The 18,244-nt window shown below is 38.9% G+C and overlaps 1 protein-coding gene across 1 annotated transcript; it reads right to left on the bottom strand.

Moving 5' to 3' along the window:
* Window positions 1-3,732: 3,732 nt before the first annotated feature.
* LOC109404840 (beta-1,3-glucan-binding protein-like) lies at window positions 3,733-17,891 on the bottom strand. The gene is made up of 4 exons (XM_029872700.2): window positions 17,696-17,891; window positions 5,172-5,266; window positions 4,953-5,107; window positions 3,733-4,884 (listed from the first exon to the last, which is right to left on the bottom strand). The coding sequence occupies exons 1-4, from the start codon at window positions 17,841-17,843 to the stop codon at window positions 4,098-4,100; spliced, it is 1,185 nt and encodes a 394-aa protein (XP_029728560.2). The 5' UTR covers window positions 17,844-17,891; the 3' UTR covers window positions 3,733-4,097.
* Window positions 17,892-18,244: the final 353 nt, after the last annotated feature.

The following is an 18,244-nucleotide window of genomic DNA, read 5'->3' as shown; positions in this document are numbered from 1 at the left end:
CCCTCTCGGAATCCACTAAAACTTTGTGGATATTAAGGCTTCGTTTTTGTTTTCAAAATTTATCTAGACTAACATTTGTCAAAAGCATTTTTTCAGTTTTTTTAATCAATGCAACTCAAAAATGGCAAGACCCACAAAAATATGTTTGGGTGAATTTATGAAATTTTCTTAACTTTTCTGAATAAAATTTGCAAAATTTAAAAATCAACTACTACACACTAAAAAATGTATTTGAAATTAGTAAATATATTAGTAGATATATTAGTAAATATATCCTTTATAATCCTACGACAATCCTTTCTTTTAAGAAGCACGTATAATAAAATCTCAATCATTTCTTCAAAAAAAAAATGCAACTCGAGATCGGTTTGTTGGATTGAAATGAGGCCTTCGATGATTTTTCTGTCTTTATTAACAAGATTTATAAACCGCGGATAGTTAATCTCGAGACCTACGGCTTTACTTTTCTTCCGAAAGAAGAACTCACATTTGTGAGTTTGCCAGGAGTTGGATTCAATACCATTTCCTCAGCATGATAGTCAGGTGCTTAAATCATCACACCAGGTCCGCCCCGAAGATGTTGCAGGGTATTTGAAGAGCTTTCAGAGAAAAAAGTATATACTGAGAGTAATATTCATTGCGAATCTAAATTAGATGTCATATAGTTTTCCAAAAAACTTACCTGCATTTTCTATTATTTTTTTGTAGAAAGGTGACTCGAAATTTGTCAAGTTACCTAGGATGATTAAATGCATCTAACTATTTTTTTTTTAATGTTTTATTTAAACAAGCAGAAGAAAACGGTTTTCACAAAATCAGATTCTACACACAATTTCCACCGAGAAAATCAACATATACAAACCGTTCCTAAGTAACAGTGATTTAGATACAGAAGCTCCATAAACAGTCACCATCTTAAGTTTTAGACCACCATCTTGCATTTTATAACGCCATTCTTGATATTAGGGTCACCATGTTTGGACTTCGGACATTTTCTCAATACCAGATAAAGCAATACTGCATGGGTTTAAGTTCTTATACCGCCATCTTGGATATTCTGGTCGTTATTTTTGGACTTCGGACATCTTCCACATGCCCAATAATAAATGTTGCACGGTTTTAGAGCCTCAACCACATAAAACAAACGCTAAATGAAATTTTGGGTCGCCATCTTAGATTTTAGACCGCTATCTTGCCACATGCCAAAAATACCCATATATGTATCATGATTTAAGAGGTTTTAGAGCCTAAAATTTAAATTACGGTCGCCATCGAGAATTTTCTGGTATTCATTGTTGATTTCTGCACAATGTGGCATCGTACACAAATTACGTAACGCTATAGGGGGAGGGGGGGGGGAGTCCAGCGCAGCGTTACAATCCATACATAAAAAATCAGGTTTTCATACAAAAAGCGTTACATAAGGGGAGAGAGGGTCTGAAATGGCCGATTTTAGCGTTACGTAATTTGTGTACCATGCCTGTTTATCAACCATGCTAAAGCTTACAAAAATCAGCGCATGTAAATCCGTAAAATCGGCCAAAGAAAAGTGTCTTGGAAGTGAGTGAACTTTTTTGTGTGCACATACATACATACATATACACATACATACACACACAGACATCATCTCAATTAGTCAAACTTAATTGATTGGCATACATGTGACTTCATCCTTCAAGTCGTTTTTAGAATGAATAATCTTCATTGAACATATAGCGTTTCCAGTAAACTTAACGTTGAACAACTCGTCATTGAAATCATTGTCATCATCAAACATTTGAAAGCAGTTTTTTCGTGCAAAACAAAACATTAAGCCATGAAAATAAATTCACTGTATTCCTCATGAAGAATGAAATGCAGTGAATACATGGCAAAAGCCTTTGTTTTGAAAGAAAAAACTGCTTTTCGTTTTCCGAAAAATGATGACGCCTTTATGTACGAGAAAGGCAAAAAACAGCTTGTAAGAGTTTGGACAACATATTTGAATTCAGGAACCTCGAGTCTAGTAAATAGAAATATTGAGCTTGTCCAGCTCAACGCATGAAATCCCGTAGACGTGACCTTTGCTGATGCATGAACTCCTATCCAGCAATGTTATTTATTTTGCAATATTCACCTTCTACTAATTAAAAAAAACTCTAAATTTCTTCATCCGAATATTGTAACTCGAAAATGGTTTGTTGAATTCACATGATGTCTTCGTAAATGTTTCAGGAAATTTGTAGAACTTTCTGTAACATGGTTCCGGATCATTTGACCGAATGCCGTTTGGCTGAACGCCATTTGGCCGAAAGGGTCATTTGGCCGGATGCCGTTTGGCCGAAACACTGATTGATTGATTTATCTTTATTTGAGAGACTTTCAGCCCTTGGCGGGTTCGCCTCTTTTTTTGGCCGAAACCAGAGTATCTGTACACACAAATCTCTTTACGAGATTGAGAAAAGTTGGCTGTGTGTACATAAAAATTCCTTGAGCTTGAGACTCACGATGTTGGTGCACATCACATTAGCATTGGGAGTCTCAATGAGACATCTCAATGAGACAAGCTCCAGGAGGCTCTAAGTACAGCTTTTTATTACCCGACACCGACTTGATACACTCTCAAAAACTTCACCAGGCCTAGGATTACATTTTATAATGTTTATCTGGGATTGGGTTGACGTATTCCAGGAGTGGAGGGGATTCTGGTTATAAGTATTCTGGGGCAGATGAAAAGCAGCCGGAGGTTGTTTTAAGACGGGAAACGTGGTACCTAAGAGGAACAATCCTGGAACGAGCGTCTTTCCTAGTGACGTGAGTATGTCCAATGTTCCTAATGTTTTGAGAAACTGCATAAGAGTGATTGAATAATGGAGAGGAATTAAGGGAAATGGTCCTAACGTTCATCAATTCGTAGATTGCAATCGGCGGGATTTGTAAATTATTGGGGCAATATGATCCACACAAGCAAGTTGAACGTGTGCACCCAGTGCGCCGGAGTTGTGTACCTTACATAGCTTCTACAGAAGGTGAGCTGCAACCAAAACCTATATTTAGGTATTGGATCACCAATTCACCCAAGTTTGCGAGCCGTCTGCGAAAGGATGAAGAGGTACCGAACCGCTTCGATAATCCCCGAAGAAACGTCATAATCCAAACCAGCACTGCCATTACCGCTCGTGGATAAATGTATATTGTCGATCTCGCTATTTTTGCCTTAATTCTGCGATGGGATCAGGTTCACAAGATCTCATGTGGGCCTCTAGAATAATTCCTCTGCAATTCATCCCAGAATGGCCAAACTAGATAGAGTAGCCCTTGGTTAAAAGAAGTAAATATTTCTGAGAATCATATTGGTAGTTAGAAAGTCAAAAACGTTTCTGAATTCATTTGATTACAATTCGGCCAAACGGCATACGGTCAAACGACCTATTCGGCCAAATGACATTCGGCAAAATGACCGGCCTGATATCCAAGATTTATGTTAGATGTTCCCTTAGGATTTTTTGTTACTATATTTCCGTAGAAAGCTGACTTCCAGCCTCAAAATTTTCCACGTAGTCCAGGGTGGTCAAATGTAGTTATTTTTCTCAAATGTTAGTTTACCAGCGAATTCCAAAACAAGCAGAAGGATACAAGGAACGAAAGAGGAAGGAAGGGTCGAGAATTTAGCGTGATGTACTAAATGGGTACTCCCTCATAAGAACATAAATGTGATCATCGAAAATACACAACAACGGGTTTAAACTTACTCGTTTAGAAAGTTGATGATAACTAAATATTTTATTTCGCCCATAAACTTATCTTCTAAAATATCGTTAACCTTCCTTTTGCATTAGGGTCATTTTTTTACGTAAACCGTTCACTGCGTCAACGAGCGTTTCCCAGCGTGATGCAATAAAAAGGTTCTGAAGAGTAAAGGGGAGGGGATTCACATTATTTATCACTCAAAGCAATTATCTGCTCTCCATGACGAATTTTGTGGGTCTGATGATGAGAGGCGGAGGAACATGTCCCGACTAAATATCCATCGACCGTCCATCGCTAGCATCTAATATCTTAATAATATGATAGGGGGTTGATGATCATCGTTATCGTCACTGCTGTAGCAAAACACTTTACAGTGCCCACACCCTGACGTAATCCACTTGAATCGATGCATCTTTGGCGTCATTCTCGTCCAAATTCCACGTGGGCAACCAGTCGTTCCGGGCATTCCAAAAGTCAGTCATCGGATGGGGTGAGTCATTTTTCCACGGCTTCTTGGTCGGATTGATGTCGTCATCGGAAAAGTACTCATTTCCTCCAATCGCCAGCGAAATTTTTATGTAGAACTCCTGATCGAATGGTGCCATGATGCTCCCGTACCGCCACGGATTGTCCATCCCCGGTGAGGTGATGTTAAAATTACCCCTAGCCCAAAACCCTGTTCCCACCTTGACGGTTCCCGTTTCGATATCATTGATACTGAACGTTATATGATCCGGAGTCCATTCCATCTGGTACCGATTGAACCCGGTGTGATAGCCCTTTCCGGATTCCGCATTCCTGGTGAACGTTGCCGTCGATCCCGCATTGTAGCCTTCATTCGGACCAAACTGTAGCTTGGACGTGACCTGTTCGATTCCAACGTTGATCCCATTCTTGATCAAGTCCCGGTTACCCTTCGATTCCAGCAGATCAATTTCACCGGACGCAGGCCAGGCACCATATGGGTTGTACTTCGGCAGGAAAGCCACAGCTGGCCACATCCAATCTCCGGCAGGGAGCTTTGCACTGATCTCTACCTTTCCGTATCTGAATGCAAACGTGTCGACCGTTCGCAGACTGGCACTCTTGATCGGGTTCAATATGTGAACATGTGACCCCACGCGCTCACATCCGAAGGTGCTTTGCTTGGTGCATCTGTAACGAATGATATCAGTTTAACTAAAATGTTTTTTTTTTGTTACGGCATGGATTGAGACAATTACTGATCGGCAGGAGCTCCTCCATGTATGTTCAAAACTCCAGATCTAAGGAAAGCCTCACCAAATTCATCCACCGAAAGCGTAGGCCGGATGTACAGATTACCTTCCTTCACAAAAGAGTTAGATCGATTGTTGGTAAACCACTGGAAGTCCCAGTTCTGTAAGTTAGGAATGTTGAAACAAAATAGCTCCCATGAATTCGTTTTTTTTTTTTCAACTTACGGTATTTCCGGCCAAGGTGTTCTCATGCTGCCAAGTGTCCAGTTCGAAACTGTCGAATGTATCCTCGAATATCAAATCACCCGGGCAGAACGGTCCTGGAAGCATTGACACAGATAAGCAATTAAGTTACTAAGAGTTTCTTTAGGCTGACACAAATTTCGATTTTCTCTAATGTCACCCCCCCCCCCCCCCTCGGAATTTCTTAACAAAACCGATGAGTTTCATGAGTTTGCCTAATTGTTTGGGTAATTTTTCATCAAATACGTTTATTATTTATTCTGCCCCCCCTTGCCGAGTCAACGAGCAAAGTGACAAAAGAAGAAAATGATATTTGTTCCGGCCTTATGAGATTCCACCAAGAATGTTTTGGTGATTCATCTGAGTAATCTAGTACAGTTCTGTTTGGTTATCTTTTTTGGAATTTTATGAGTTGTTTTTGTTTGGATACTTAAAAGAATTACTGACCCCTGGAATTTCCGGATGAGGCGCTTTCATGTTTTTTTAATTCGTCCTTATTTTCTATAAGATCTTTTCAAGAGTTACATAGGGAATTTGTTCTTTTAGGGAATTAACTCTGGGTTTTACCCAAGCGTTCATCTTTGAAATTCCTCCTATATTTTCTCCGGAGTGATTTCTTCAGAAGTACCCTGGGAATTCTCCCAGAATTTATATCTGCAATTTCTACACAAATTTCTTATGAGACTCCCCCGGAACTCCTAAAAATCGTCCCGCAGTTCTTCCAGGATTCGTCTAAAAATGTTTCTGGGATACCATGCAGTGGTGTCATTGAAGTTACTCCAAGTTACTCACTGAGTAATCAGCTCTTGAGATATAAAAAAAGGTTTAAACTCTCAGTATGAACACCCTTGCAAATCTAGGAAAATAATCCTGCATATGTATTTTTATTTTCATTTGATGTGCTTCCATACATATAAGAAAATAGCTTTCTCAATGAAGTTAGGAATTGCTTCCGCTGTACTGGATATAAGAAAATCGCCTATATGTGACTTCCTTAATGCTTTTATCTTCTATATATATAAAAATAGATTTCTGTCTGTCTGTCTGTCTGTCTGTCTGTCTGTCTGTCTGTCTGTCTGTCTGTCTGACCGCTATGGATTCGGAAACTACTGGACCGATCGGTGTGAAATTTTGTATGTGGGTATTTATGGGGCCGGGGAAGGTTCTTAGCTTGGTGCGGGACCTCTCCGGTCTCTGGAACGGGGGGCTCCCATACAGATGACTTCGCCGGGGACGTCCCTATGGAGCTGCATGTCAAAAAACACAGTAGGCAGGCAGTACGACGTTTGCCGGGACAGCTAGTGTTCTCATAAATATGAGAAAAAATGTCAGTATTACTATCATTAAATGAAACAAAAAAAATATTCCTAACTTATGCGCCTCCAAAGGTATGAAATTCTCCTTTGTGCAATGAGAAAATCACCTCTTCTGAATCCTCTGGCATTCATTCATTTTGCGGTCCCATTCATAGTCGTGTAAAACACAGCTTTGTGATTTTTAATGAGCGGAAGAGCCACTTTTATTATATTAAGTGATTGTTCATAAGATTTTAAACGAAATTAGTAGCGCCCTTATAAATAGGTATAAGAAATATGACCTGAACCACTTTTTTTAAACCTTGTGCTTTTCCATATTGTAAAAAACTAGAGTAAGGTGGGGCAAAAGTTCGACCCTAGTTGAAAATTCAACCTATTTCAAAAAATCAAAGCAAATAAAAATAAATAAATACCGTGTGGTGATTCTACCATCCATGAGCTAAAATTTTGCTGAACAAAGTTACGCCAAATGTCTTTCCAATTTTGAGTTACAACACTTTTTGTATGTGTGTGTTTTATTCGAACTCTTGCCCCACCACTGGGGCAAAAGTTCGAATCTAGTGTTTGTGGAATTTCGCTAACCATAGCACACTATTTTGACACTTTGGTAATAGGAATACCTGAAACCACTTAATATTTGATGTCAGAACTGGAATACACTTTAAAATGCGATCTGGATTTTACCCAAATCAGGGTTAAATTTACTACACCAAAAATTAGTAGTTTTCCGGCAAATTCAGATAAAACAACTTTTTTTTTTCAACTTTAATCGAATTTTCTCTCTAATTTCATTACTCTTAGAAATTATATGTACATTTTGCAGATTTTTAGGTTTATACCTAAAGTTGCCACATGACTCGAACTTTTGCCCCACAATTCGAACTTTTGCCCCACTATGTGTAAAATATGATTTCGAAATCTTTTTTGCAAAATGTTATACATGCTAAAACATCTTCAAAATATACCTAGTTACGCCCTGAAATAAAACATCGAATTCGATTTCATTACAATTCCATTCCATGCGTTGGATAGACCATCGCATGTTACATTTTTTTGGTCAAAAACCAACATTTTGTCATAACTTTTCGAAATATTAATCAATTTTCAAATTTTTTGGAGTGAAAGACTCTTTTTCAAAAAGGGTTCGAACAACTTTGACACCCGAAAGAAATAATTTGAATTGAGCTCAATAACTTCAAAAGAAACTCTTGCCCCACTCGAACTTTTGCCCCACTTTACTCTACCCTTCTCAAACTGAGATTTTTTTTCATCCTCCTGAATATAATAAGATCGCATAAATATTTTTTCGGCACTCTCACAAACATAGAATTTTTAGTGGACATCAAATGTTTTGTGCTTGTATATGTACTGGAAAATTTTCGTTTTAACATGATAAATTCGCTTTCGATTTTTTTTTGCGTCTTTATTTCTATGGAAAATTTCACCCTCGTAAGTTTTGCATTTTTTTTGTACCCTCACTCATATAAACTCTGTAATAATAAAACTTCTTTCAATGATTTCTTCAGAAAAAAAAATAAAATAAAAGACACAATTCAGGGATTTCTTCATTCCTACAAATTCCCCCAGAAATTTATCAACGGATCCTTAAAAATACATATGTCAAAGTTTCATTAGGAAACTGTCTCCAGGGATGTTTTTCAGTTTCAGGAATTATTTTAAAAAGTTAACTAGATTTCTCTTAAATTATTAAAGAGAATATTTTGTGAAATTACACATGAAAATTCATTGAGAGATTCCCCCATACATATTTAGAAACCCATCAATAGCTATCTTCAGAAATTCCTCCATGGATTCCTTCTCTGGATTACTCCTGAAATTGTTCCATGGTTTTCTTTAGAAACTTCTCCAGAACTTCCTTTCAGTAAGTTTTACACGAATTCCTTTTGAACTTCTCTTAACACATCTTCCAAGGCAATTATAAGAAATTCTTTCCAAATTTCTTTCAGAGTTACCTCTGGAAGATCCTCCTGAAATTTACCTAAAAAAATCCACTAGAAAAGGGTCTATGGGTTTCCTCAGAAGATCCTCCATTGATTCTTTCAGAATTCCATACGAGAATTCGTTCAGGAAATCATCCAAAGATTTCTTCTAAAAATCTAAAAGTTTCGAATTTTTCAAGAAATTTCTTCAAGAATTCATTTAGAGCGTCAGAAATATCCCTGGAAATCCTATTACAAATTCTTTATGAGATACATCAATAAATTTTCCCAAGAACTTTGTTAAGACATTTCTATGGTTTTTGTTTTCCAAAATTGCTGCATGGATTCCTTCAGAAATTACTCCAGGAATTCAACCTACCAAGGTTTCCTTGAGAAACTCTTTCAGTAATTTCCTCAGAAATACTTCCAGGATTTTTTTAAGAAACTTCTCCAGCACTTTCTTGAAATCTTCCTAAACGAAATTCCAACAAATTTCGTATAAGAGCTCTTCTGGTACGATTTTCATGGATGCATTCAAAAATTCCACCAGGGATTACTTATGAAATTCTTCTTGGGATTTGTTTAAAAAAATCTTTGGAAATTCGATCACGATTCCTTTTTTTTTACGTTCAAAAAAAACTCCCAGATGTAAATAAGTTTCTGAGTAAGTTATACCTAATAAATCTTTGGTGGGCTTTCTCGTAGAGGTATTTCTTAAAGGAGTCTACCAGAGATTTGTTCAAAAACTACTGTGCAGATTCAAAAATAATTGCTGCAGAAACTTGTAGAGAAATTTCTTCAGGGAATCAGAATCTCTCCGACATTATTTCTTCTAAGGATCACTCTATTAATTCCTTCCACTCTTCAAGGAGTAATTCCTTAGAATATCGTCAGGAATTCTTTTAGGAACAATTCAAGAGTGTTTTTAAGGGATCTTCACAGAATCCATTCTAGACGTTTATGCTGGAATTTCTACAGGAACTCTTAAAGACATGCGCACGCAGATTTCTCACAGAATATTTTTAGGAAATCACCCTTATATTTGTTTTTTAATTCTCAATAAACTTTTCTATGAAGTTCCACAAAAATTCCTGCTGGGATACCTTTAAGAATTTTCCTGTGATTTCTTCAGATATTTCTACAGAGATTCATTCAAAAGTATCTTTGTTGAAGGAATTCCTTGAAATGTTCACTAAGAAATTAAAAAAAAAAAAACATGAAAAAAACTTTTGATATAGGGGTAATTCTCGCTGAGACCGGCCCACTATTTACACCTTGTCTCCAAAAATGTTTAAGGTGCCGATTTTCTGAAAGCCCTCGCCTAGAAAGTAAGAAAAATGCATTTGGTTACTCAAATTGATGGACCCCCCGTTATTAAGAGCCACAACAATTTTTGCAGACCCCTCGATTTTGGTCAAATGGAGGCTCACTTAAACCGTTATAACTCGAAAGTTTCTCCAACAACCACCTCAAAACGAATTGTTGTTGAAAAGAGGAAAGATAGAGCTACTATTTACAATAATAAAAAGTTGGGTCGGCCATATTGATTTTGGCCGCCATCTTGGATTTTTATACCAAAACATTTTTTTCACCATGAGGGCAACCACCGATTTTCAAAATGTTTACATCAATTGAAAGCTGGGACATTTATACATAACATATCAAAAAATTAGAGACGTCTTTTTCTTCTTTCAAAAGTTATCTGCAGTTTTGTAAATTAAGCCACGTTTTCTCCATACATTTCCAAGCGCACCGGCAACGACATGCAACAGCATCCGAGTTTACGCCTGCATGTATACACAAAGGCGCGTGCCGCAAAATTTGGCCAAATCGGAGGTTCGCTTCCGTTTTTGACTATTTTTCAATGATGCGGGCATTGTTTTTATAACTTTTTTAGTGTTTTGAAAAGCTTAAACCTTCAGCTTTCCATTAGTGGGTTCAGAGTTTAAATTCGTGTTCGTAAACACTGCGAAATAACGCTGCATTTATGTAAATGGCCGGCACCGGGCCCGGTGCGCAAAAGTGGCATGATTTACAAAACTGCAGATAACTTTTGAAAGAAGAAAAAGACATCTCTAATTTTTTGATATGTTATGTATAAATGTCCCAGCTTTCAATTGATTCAAAAATTTTGAAAATCGGTGGTTGCCCTCATGGTGAAAAAAATGTTTTGGTATAAAAATCCAAGATGGCGGCCAAAATCAATATGGCCGACCCAACTTTTTATTATTGTAAATAGTAGCTCTATCTTTCCTCTTTTCAACAACAATTCGTTTTGAGGTGGTTGTTGGAGAAACTTTCGAGTTATAACGGTTTAAGTGAGCCTCCATTTGACCAAAATCGAGGGGTCTGCAAAAATTGTTGTGGCTCTTAATAACGGGGGGTCCATCAATTTGAGTAACCAAATGCATTTTTCTTACTTTTTAGGCGAGGGCTTTCAGAAAATCGGCACCTTAAACATTTTTGGAGACAAGATGTAAATAGTGGGCCGGTCTCAGCGAGAATTACCCATAGATGATTCCTGAGATATTTACGAGTACCGTCAAGGCGCCATTCACCGTGGGGGCTCCATTCACCATGTGCCTTCGAATATTTTTTCATTATTTCCATATTATGATTGAATGATATGACAATTTCGCTTCAATTTCACCAATACAATGTTGTATTGGTTTTATAGATACCAATACAATGTTGTATTGGTGAAATTGAAGAGAAATTGACATATCATTCAATCATAATATGGAAATAATGAAAAAATATTCGAAGGCACACGGTGAATGGAGCCCCCACGGTGAATGGCGCCTTGACGGTATTCCACTGAATATTTCTTCAGAATTTTTTTTTCATTAATTCTTACTCGGACCCATTCAAAAATATTTCCAGAGACTTTTTTCGAAAGTTTGAGAGTTTCTCAGTAGCATCTCTTCTCTTCGGACGTGTACGAAGGTCGTACGAAAACTGAACGCAATCAGTCGGACATTGTCCTGTTGATGGGCGACATCGAGCCCGAAACCGGTCGACGAAAGGTAAATTTTAATATCTTGACGATAGTAAGAACTATAAGTGTTATGTCTCGTCTCACGTCGCGCGTATTGTGAATGTCGTTACTGTTCTTACGTTAGCACAAATCACGTAAATTTAATAGTTTGAGAGTTTCTCCAGACATTTTTTAAAATATGTCCATGTTTTTTTTTACAGAAATATCTCTAAACTTAAAAAAATCAGCAAAGGTTTCAAAGATTTTTTAAACTGCGGTTCCGTAAGATTCTATCAGGTGATCTTGCAACAATTGTTTCAGATATTCTTTCAGAAATTTTACAAAAATTACAGAAAATATCGATGCAACAATGCTAGAAAGAATCCCTAAAGTAATCCATTACATTCCACTGTTGAAGGAATCTTTGAAAGAACACCAAGGAATGCTGAAGAACCCTCTGCAAATAATCATAAAAAGTTTATTTGACCTTTTTTTTTTTAATGCCAAGTAATGCATTCTTATTTCTGCAGGAATTGCTTAGAGAATCTTTGTAGAAATCTCTGAAGTATTACCAAAAAAAACTCTGAAAAGATCTTCAAGAAACGACTCAATAAATTCTTACCAGGAGGAACTTCTGGAGATACCCTTGAACAACTTTCAGAAAAATCTATTGAGAATTTTCTTTAAAAATTTCCTAATAAATGCCTGAAAGAATCTCTGATTATATTTAGTTACTCTCGAACGAATCTGTGAAAAAATTTCAACAATAATATTTAATAAAAATCTAAATTTCTAATGGGTAACCTTAGAAGAACTTATCTATCTTCTCTATTGAAAAAAATCTTCAAGAGTTGCATCGCTTCAAGAAATCTTTGGAGAAATTCCTACAAGTGTTTTAGAAATGTCTAGAAGAACTCCGGGTGAATTCCCCAAAAAAAAAACTCTTGAATGAAATTCTGATCATATTTCGAGAAGAATGAAAAATTTGGAAAACCTAGAATGAATTCCGAAAGGAATCTCTAGCGGTGTTCCTGGAGATCATCGAGGAGGTATTCCTTCATTCTAAAAAAAATCTCAGGGTAATCTTAAAAGGAATTCTCACTGAACTCGAAAGAAATTCCTGCAAGAATGCCCCTTCAAGATAATTTGAAAAGAATAGTGATAAAAAAGTGAAAAACTATTTCAAGATATCCATGGAGGTGTTTTAAGCGTAATATTGAAGTTACTCCCACGGGGCGTGCCAGTATAGCGGCGCTGAAATTTAGAAACCTTGAGAAATCAGCTTTGATTTTACCATGACAGTAGGTAAACCATAAAGTGTTCCTTCTAAGATTCTTCAAAGACTATGAGAGATTGTTAGAGTGTGGTGGTTGTTGCGACTAGAGAGTAGAGACCGAGAGCTCTCTGCGTACCCACAACCAGCACGGATAGGGTATTTGTTAATTGGGTAGGATATGAGATGTGGCGTGGGAGTCATCTTTGGACGGTGATGCAATATTTAGGTGACAGATTCTTGGTTGATTTCTCTAGAGGAGAAGCGACACAGTTCGCTTGGTTGCATAACTTTTAAGTGTTAGATGATGATTGATGATAGATTGACACTGTGCTGAAAGGGACGGGCCAGGGATTGAACCCAGGACCTTTTGCATACGAATGAGGAGCGATAGCATCTAACCACCAAGCCTGTCTCACATGTAGGGCACTGCATGAAATTCTCTCCTTCTCTTTCACTCTTCCAAAAATTTTGTAAACAACAAAGCCAATAAGGGGCCATCCATAAACCACGTTGTCAAAATGGGGGGGGGGGGGGGGGGGTGTAGGGGGTTTTGGTCAAAGACCACGGCCCATACATTTTTTTGTATGAACGAAAGACCACGGGGGGGGTCGGAATCTTCCAAAAAATGACCACGTGGTTTATAGACAGCCCCTAAACATCAAAATCCCCCTATGACCCGAATATTGACTTCGTCTACAAACATCACCATTGGACCTACGCTGTCTAGCAATGAATATGTACTTCGTCTTGCTGGTGCTGATTGTGAGACCAATTCTAGCTGCCTCATATTTTAAGACACTCTTCCACGGCTCGACGGTCAAAAAGTGTGACAATGGTACCGTTTCTTTGGCTATTGAACAACAAGTTCGGTACAGTATCACTCTGTTTCAATCCATCTAAGGTTACAAATTACGTTGAAATCTCATACGCAACCCTTATACTTGATTTCGATCAACCAAGCATTGCACGAATCAGCCTAATCAGTTTGGACGGTAGATTTGCAAGAAGTGGGCTGCAAAACGCTGAGTCGATAAGGAGAGCGTCCAACATAGCTCTGGTTCTCACAAGTCCCTACCTCATGCTTCCACGGGTGAATCGATGACAAAACCCGCCAGCTAAGCTAAGAGTTGTGTACTTAGCTGGTAGGGCAGCCTACACACTAAGAATAAACCGCAGAATTCTGTGAAAGATTTCACCGTATGTAAACTGTAAAATATGTTTTCACAGATCTTTCTGTGAAATTCTATGTTTTCCAATTCAACTGTCAAAACTTCACTGGAAAATTCGGTAAAGGCAAATAAATCGCCGAATTCTGTGAAATTTTTACGTTACAGTTCGGTGAACATCAAAATTTTTATCGGGCGTTATAATTTATACCGAATTTCTGTAAAAGCCACTGCCAAGCGCGGGTTGTCAAAACAAAATTGTTTGGTTTTAATTGTTATTTTGTGACTATGGCAAAAGTAATATCATTCAATAAAATAGTGTTATTTAAGATCAGCAAAACAACCAAAAACTAGAAGTTTTGGACCATTCTCAGGAGCGGAATGAGAGGCTGGTGAGTATTTTCCGTAAGTACTAATTGCACATTAATGATATGTATCTTTTGTAGCCATTTGTTTCGACTGCGATGAAGTGCCAGCATAAATCACCGCGTTGCATCGTCACATGAACGATTATATGAAAAACAACTCCTTTTGTCCTACTGATTCAAGTGCCATGCCCACGCACTACATAGGGTATGTGTTCCATCAGTAATCTCACGCTCCCATGTTCATCCTATTTGAAAACAGGCGATTACGGCACCGATTCCGTTCGTTTTGTTTTCATTGGTGCTCACTTCTAACAAAAAATACAAAAATAAGAAACAAAACAAACAGCGCTTCAATCCTTTGTTTTTCGTAGGATGAAAATGGGAGCCACATGCTTAATAAGGGAACCAATACCCTATTCACAAATGAACATCGAAATAAATCTTCCATTTTTAAATAAATAAAAAAAAAACCATTTCATTTTTGATTTGAGAAAACTGAAAAATCTACCGAAAAGTTCGGTGAACTGCAAATTAACCAAATAAAAAATCACAGTACATCTGTAGACAAATCACAGAAAGTTCTGTGAAACCAACAAAAACAAACAAATATTTCACAGAAAATATGTGAAGCAAATCACCGAAACTTTCGGTGAATCTGACAGATGAGCATTTTTATTTTTACAGATTGTTCGGTGAACCAAAAAATCACCGAACAGTTCACCGAAAATTCTGCTGTTGAGATTTCGGTGAAATTTCACAGAATTCTGCGATTTATTCTTAGTGTGTAGGCACTGTTGTATTTCTGATATAAGCTATATTCAAGAGATACGTACCGAGCGTCTGTGAGGTGCGGCTCAAACAGCGTTTGTGTGGCATCCAGCGACTGAATATGGAATGCTCCTCCACCGGAAGATATACCTACCAGCCCTACCATGGTTCGGCAACAACCTAATGTTCTCGAAACCCAAAAGACGTTACAGCAACCGAAAATATAAGACTACGAACTTCAATGGCAACGACTTATAGCGCGAAACACGGACAAGAATTAGTACTTGGAATGAATTAACGTTACCCAGCAGAGCCAACTGGCACTAGTAGAGTCATGCCGTAGCCGTATGAAGCATGAGATCCTAGGACTGAGCTAAGTCCACTGGCCGAACTTTGGAAAACACAGATTGGCGTCGACTGAAATGCTGCTATACTCTGGTCTACGAGGTGAACACACTCTTCATCACCGTGGAGTTGGTTCCCTACTCAGCGCTCACTCCCACGATGCGCTCATGAAGTGGAAACTTATTATCGAGAGGATAAGGATAGCCAGGTTCGATACCTTACCATGATCCAATGCTGCGTGCCATCCGATGCTGCCAAAATGCAAGTCTATTACAGCCAATTGAATGCTGTCGTGGACAAGATTTCGAAAGGTGATATCAAGATCCTTATGGGCGACTTCAACGCGAAGGTTGGTTCCGATAACTCGGACTATGGGCACGTCATGGTCTCGAAGTATTGAGCGAGAGCGGTGAGCTGTTTGCAGAGTTTTGTGGCAAAGATGACATGGTGATTGGAGGATCGCTCTTTCATCATCGATCAGTGCACAAAGTGACATGGCTTTCCAGTGATGGCGTCACGAAAAATCTAATCGATTGCATCTGCTTCAGCTAAAAATGGAGACGAAGCCTTCTTGATGTACGGAATAAACGTAGCGCCGACATTACCTAACATAATTTGGGTGAGCTACGCACCCAGAGAAAGCAGCGGATCCCGGATGATACCTGGAGAAAGATAGAGGAGTGAAGGAACGCCAAAGCCTCGATAGAGCGAGCGAAAACACGAGGAGCCAAAGCCGTAGCTCGTCAGCAGTATTCGGCTCTCGCGAAGGAAGTGAAGCGCTCATGTAGTCGGGACAAAAGGGCGTGGGCGGATCCCCTAGCCGACGAAGGCGAGAAAGCCGCAAACATCGGCGACATTCGTCTCCTCTATGTTGTCTTACGCCGCCTTAGTGGGACTAAGATCAATGCAACGATGCCCGTGAAAGACACATTTGGACAGCTATAAACTGATCCGGCTGACCAGCTGAAATGCTGGTTCGAGCGCTTTGAAAACCTATTTGAAGTGTTGGTCACGCCATCATGATCCGCCGAGTGTTCGATACATTACCAAGGAGATAGAAACCACTCAAAACTGACCCCGTAGTATCTACACAACTGCTGCATCAATTATTCTGCAACATATGGGAAACCGCGATATTTCCGGAGCACCTAAATGACTTCGAATAATTGGCTGATGACGTTGCTCTCCTAGCTCAACGGCGCTCTGATATGCAGAGCAAGCTCGATGATCTTGCCAATCGCTCCTCGGTGGCAGGTCTTACCATCAACGTCATCAAGACCAAATCATTGGATGTAAACAAAGTCAACCCTTCCAGCTTCACGGTAGCTGAGCAATCAGTGAAGAATGTTGAAAGCTTCCAATATCTTGGTAGGCAAATGGCGGCCGATGGTGGCACCAAGATTGACATAGGTACACGTATCAAGAAGGCGAGGGTTGCTTTTGCGAGTTTAAGAAATGTATGGAAAAACATTCAGATTAGTCGACGCACCAAAATCTGAATCTTCAATCCGAACGTGAAATCTGTGCTGCTGTACGTCAGTGCAACTTGGTGTGTACCGGCGGAGAACACTCATCGACTGCAGGACGTCATCAATAGATGCCTGCTGTTTATAATTTGTGCATGGTGGCCTAACAATTGGATCTCCAATAACATGGAGCTCAACGTCGATGTCATCAGAAGCCGATAGCGACAGAAATTCGGCAGCGAAAGTGGAGGTGGGTCAGCCACACTCTACGCAGAGGCGGAAACGAAATCTGCAACTAAGCGTTATATTAGAACCCCGCAGGACATCACAGCAGAGGCAGTCCCAGAGGCCCATGACGCATGGCAGCCTCAACAAGGAAATAAAGGAAGTCGACAGAAATTTGATCTGGCCACGAGCTGGCAATCGCCCAGGATGGAGATCTTTCAATTCGGCCCTCTGCACCACTGTGGGTGCTCCGGACTGAAAGTAAGTATGTAGTATACAAAATAGTTGGTTAGTTTGGAATTTTAAGAGAAAATAAATGTTTGCTTGTCCTCATCATTTTATCTACTCCTGTATTTTCACGAGAGTATACTGTGCATTACACGTCCAGTTTTGTTATGCAAATAGATTTTAGAACACGGTTCAATCTACTATAGTAGTAATTCATTATATTCAGTTCATTTTTTATGTATAATCAGAGCTAATTCTACACTCAATTATATTCAGTTCCGCCATAAATTTCTTTGAGCAAAGAATATTTTGAATAACAGCAGTATCTTTTTTTTTATCTGTATTAACGAGATTTTCAGCCCTAGGCTGGTTCATCTCGGACAAGCAGTATCTTATTCTATTTTAGAACACTGATTTCAAGAACAACTTACCCGTAGTAGCCTTCGTTCCACTTGCCGTTGTTAAAGATTTTTCACACTTGGAGCTGGAACTAGTTTTCCCTGCACCCACAATATCCAAAACCATCACCAAATAAATCCCAATCAATCTCGCACAAACAGCACCCAACTTCGATCCCATTGTCACCAGATGCACTTCGCAACCCACTCTGGCCGCCAGATATCCCGAGTGACCCCATTTTATATGGCACAGAGTGGGACAGTATTGCACCTAAATCCCCCATAGAGATATCCCAAAACATTAAGAACGTTCCCATAAAGCGCCAGAAACAATTCTCACACGCATTGATTTACTACCCAGCCTTCCATCACCTGTACTGCTAGCTGATTTAGTACATTTCTGCAGTAATCAATCACGATGCCAGACAAATGTGTACAACGTTCAATGTTCATGCTACCGTATAGCGCCCAACATCTGTTGCTCCCGGTTAAATGTTCTGATGGATCCCACCTAGCAGCAAGTGTGTTAATATGCGCCCCGTCAAAAGAGTGATAAAAGATAAAACAATGGAAGTCTCTCAG

Source organism: Aedes albopictus, chromosome 3 (assembly GCF_035046485.1).
Source record: "Aedes albopictus strain Foshan chromosome 3, AalbF5, whole genome shotgun sequence".
In the NCBI taxonomy this organism is placed as follows: domain Eukaryota; kingdom Metazoa; phylum Arthropoda; class Insecta; order Diptera; family Culicidae; genus Aedes; species Aedes albopictus.
The sequence above is the reverse complement of the archived record's forward strand: the minus strand, read 5'-3'. Positions and strand labels throughout refer to the sequence as shown.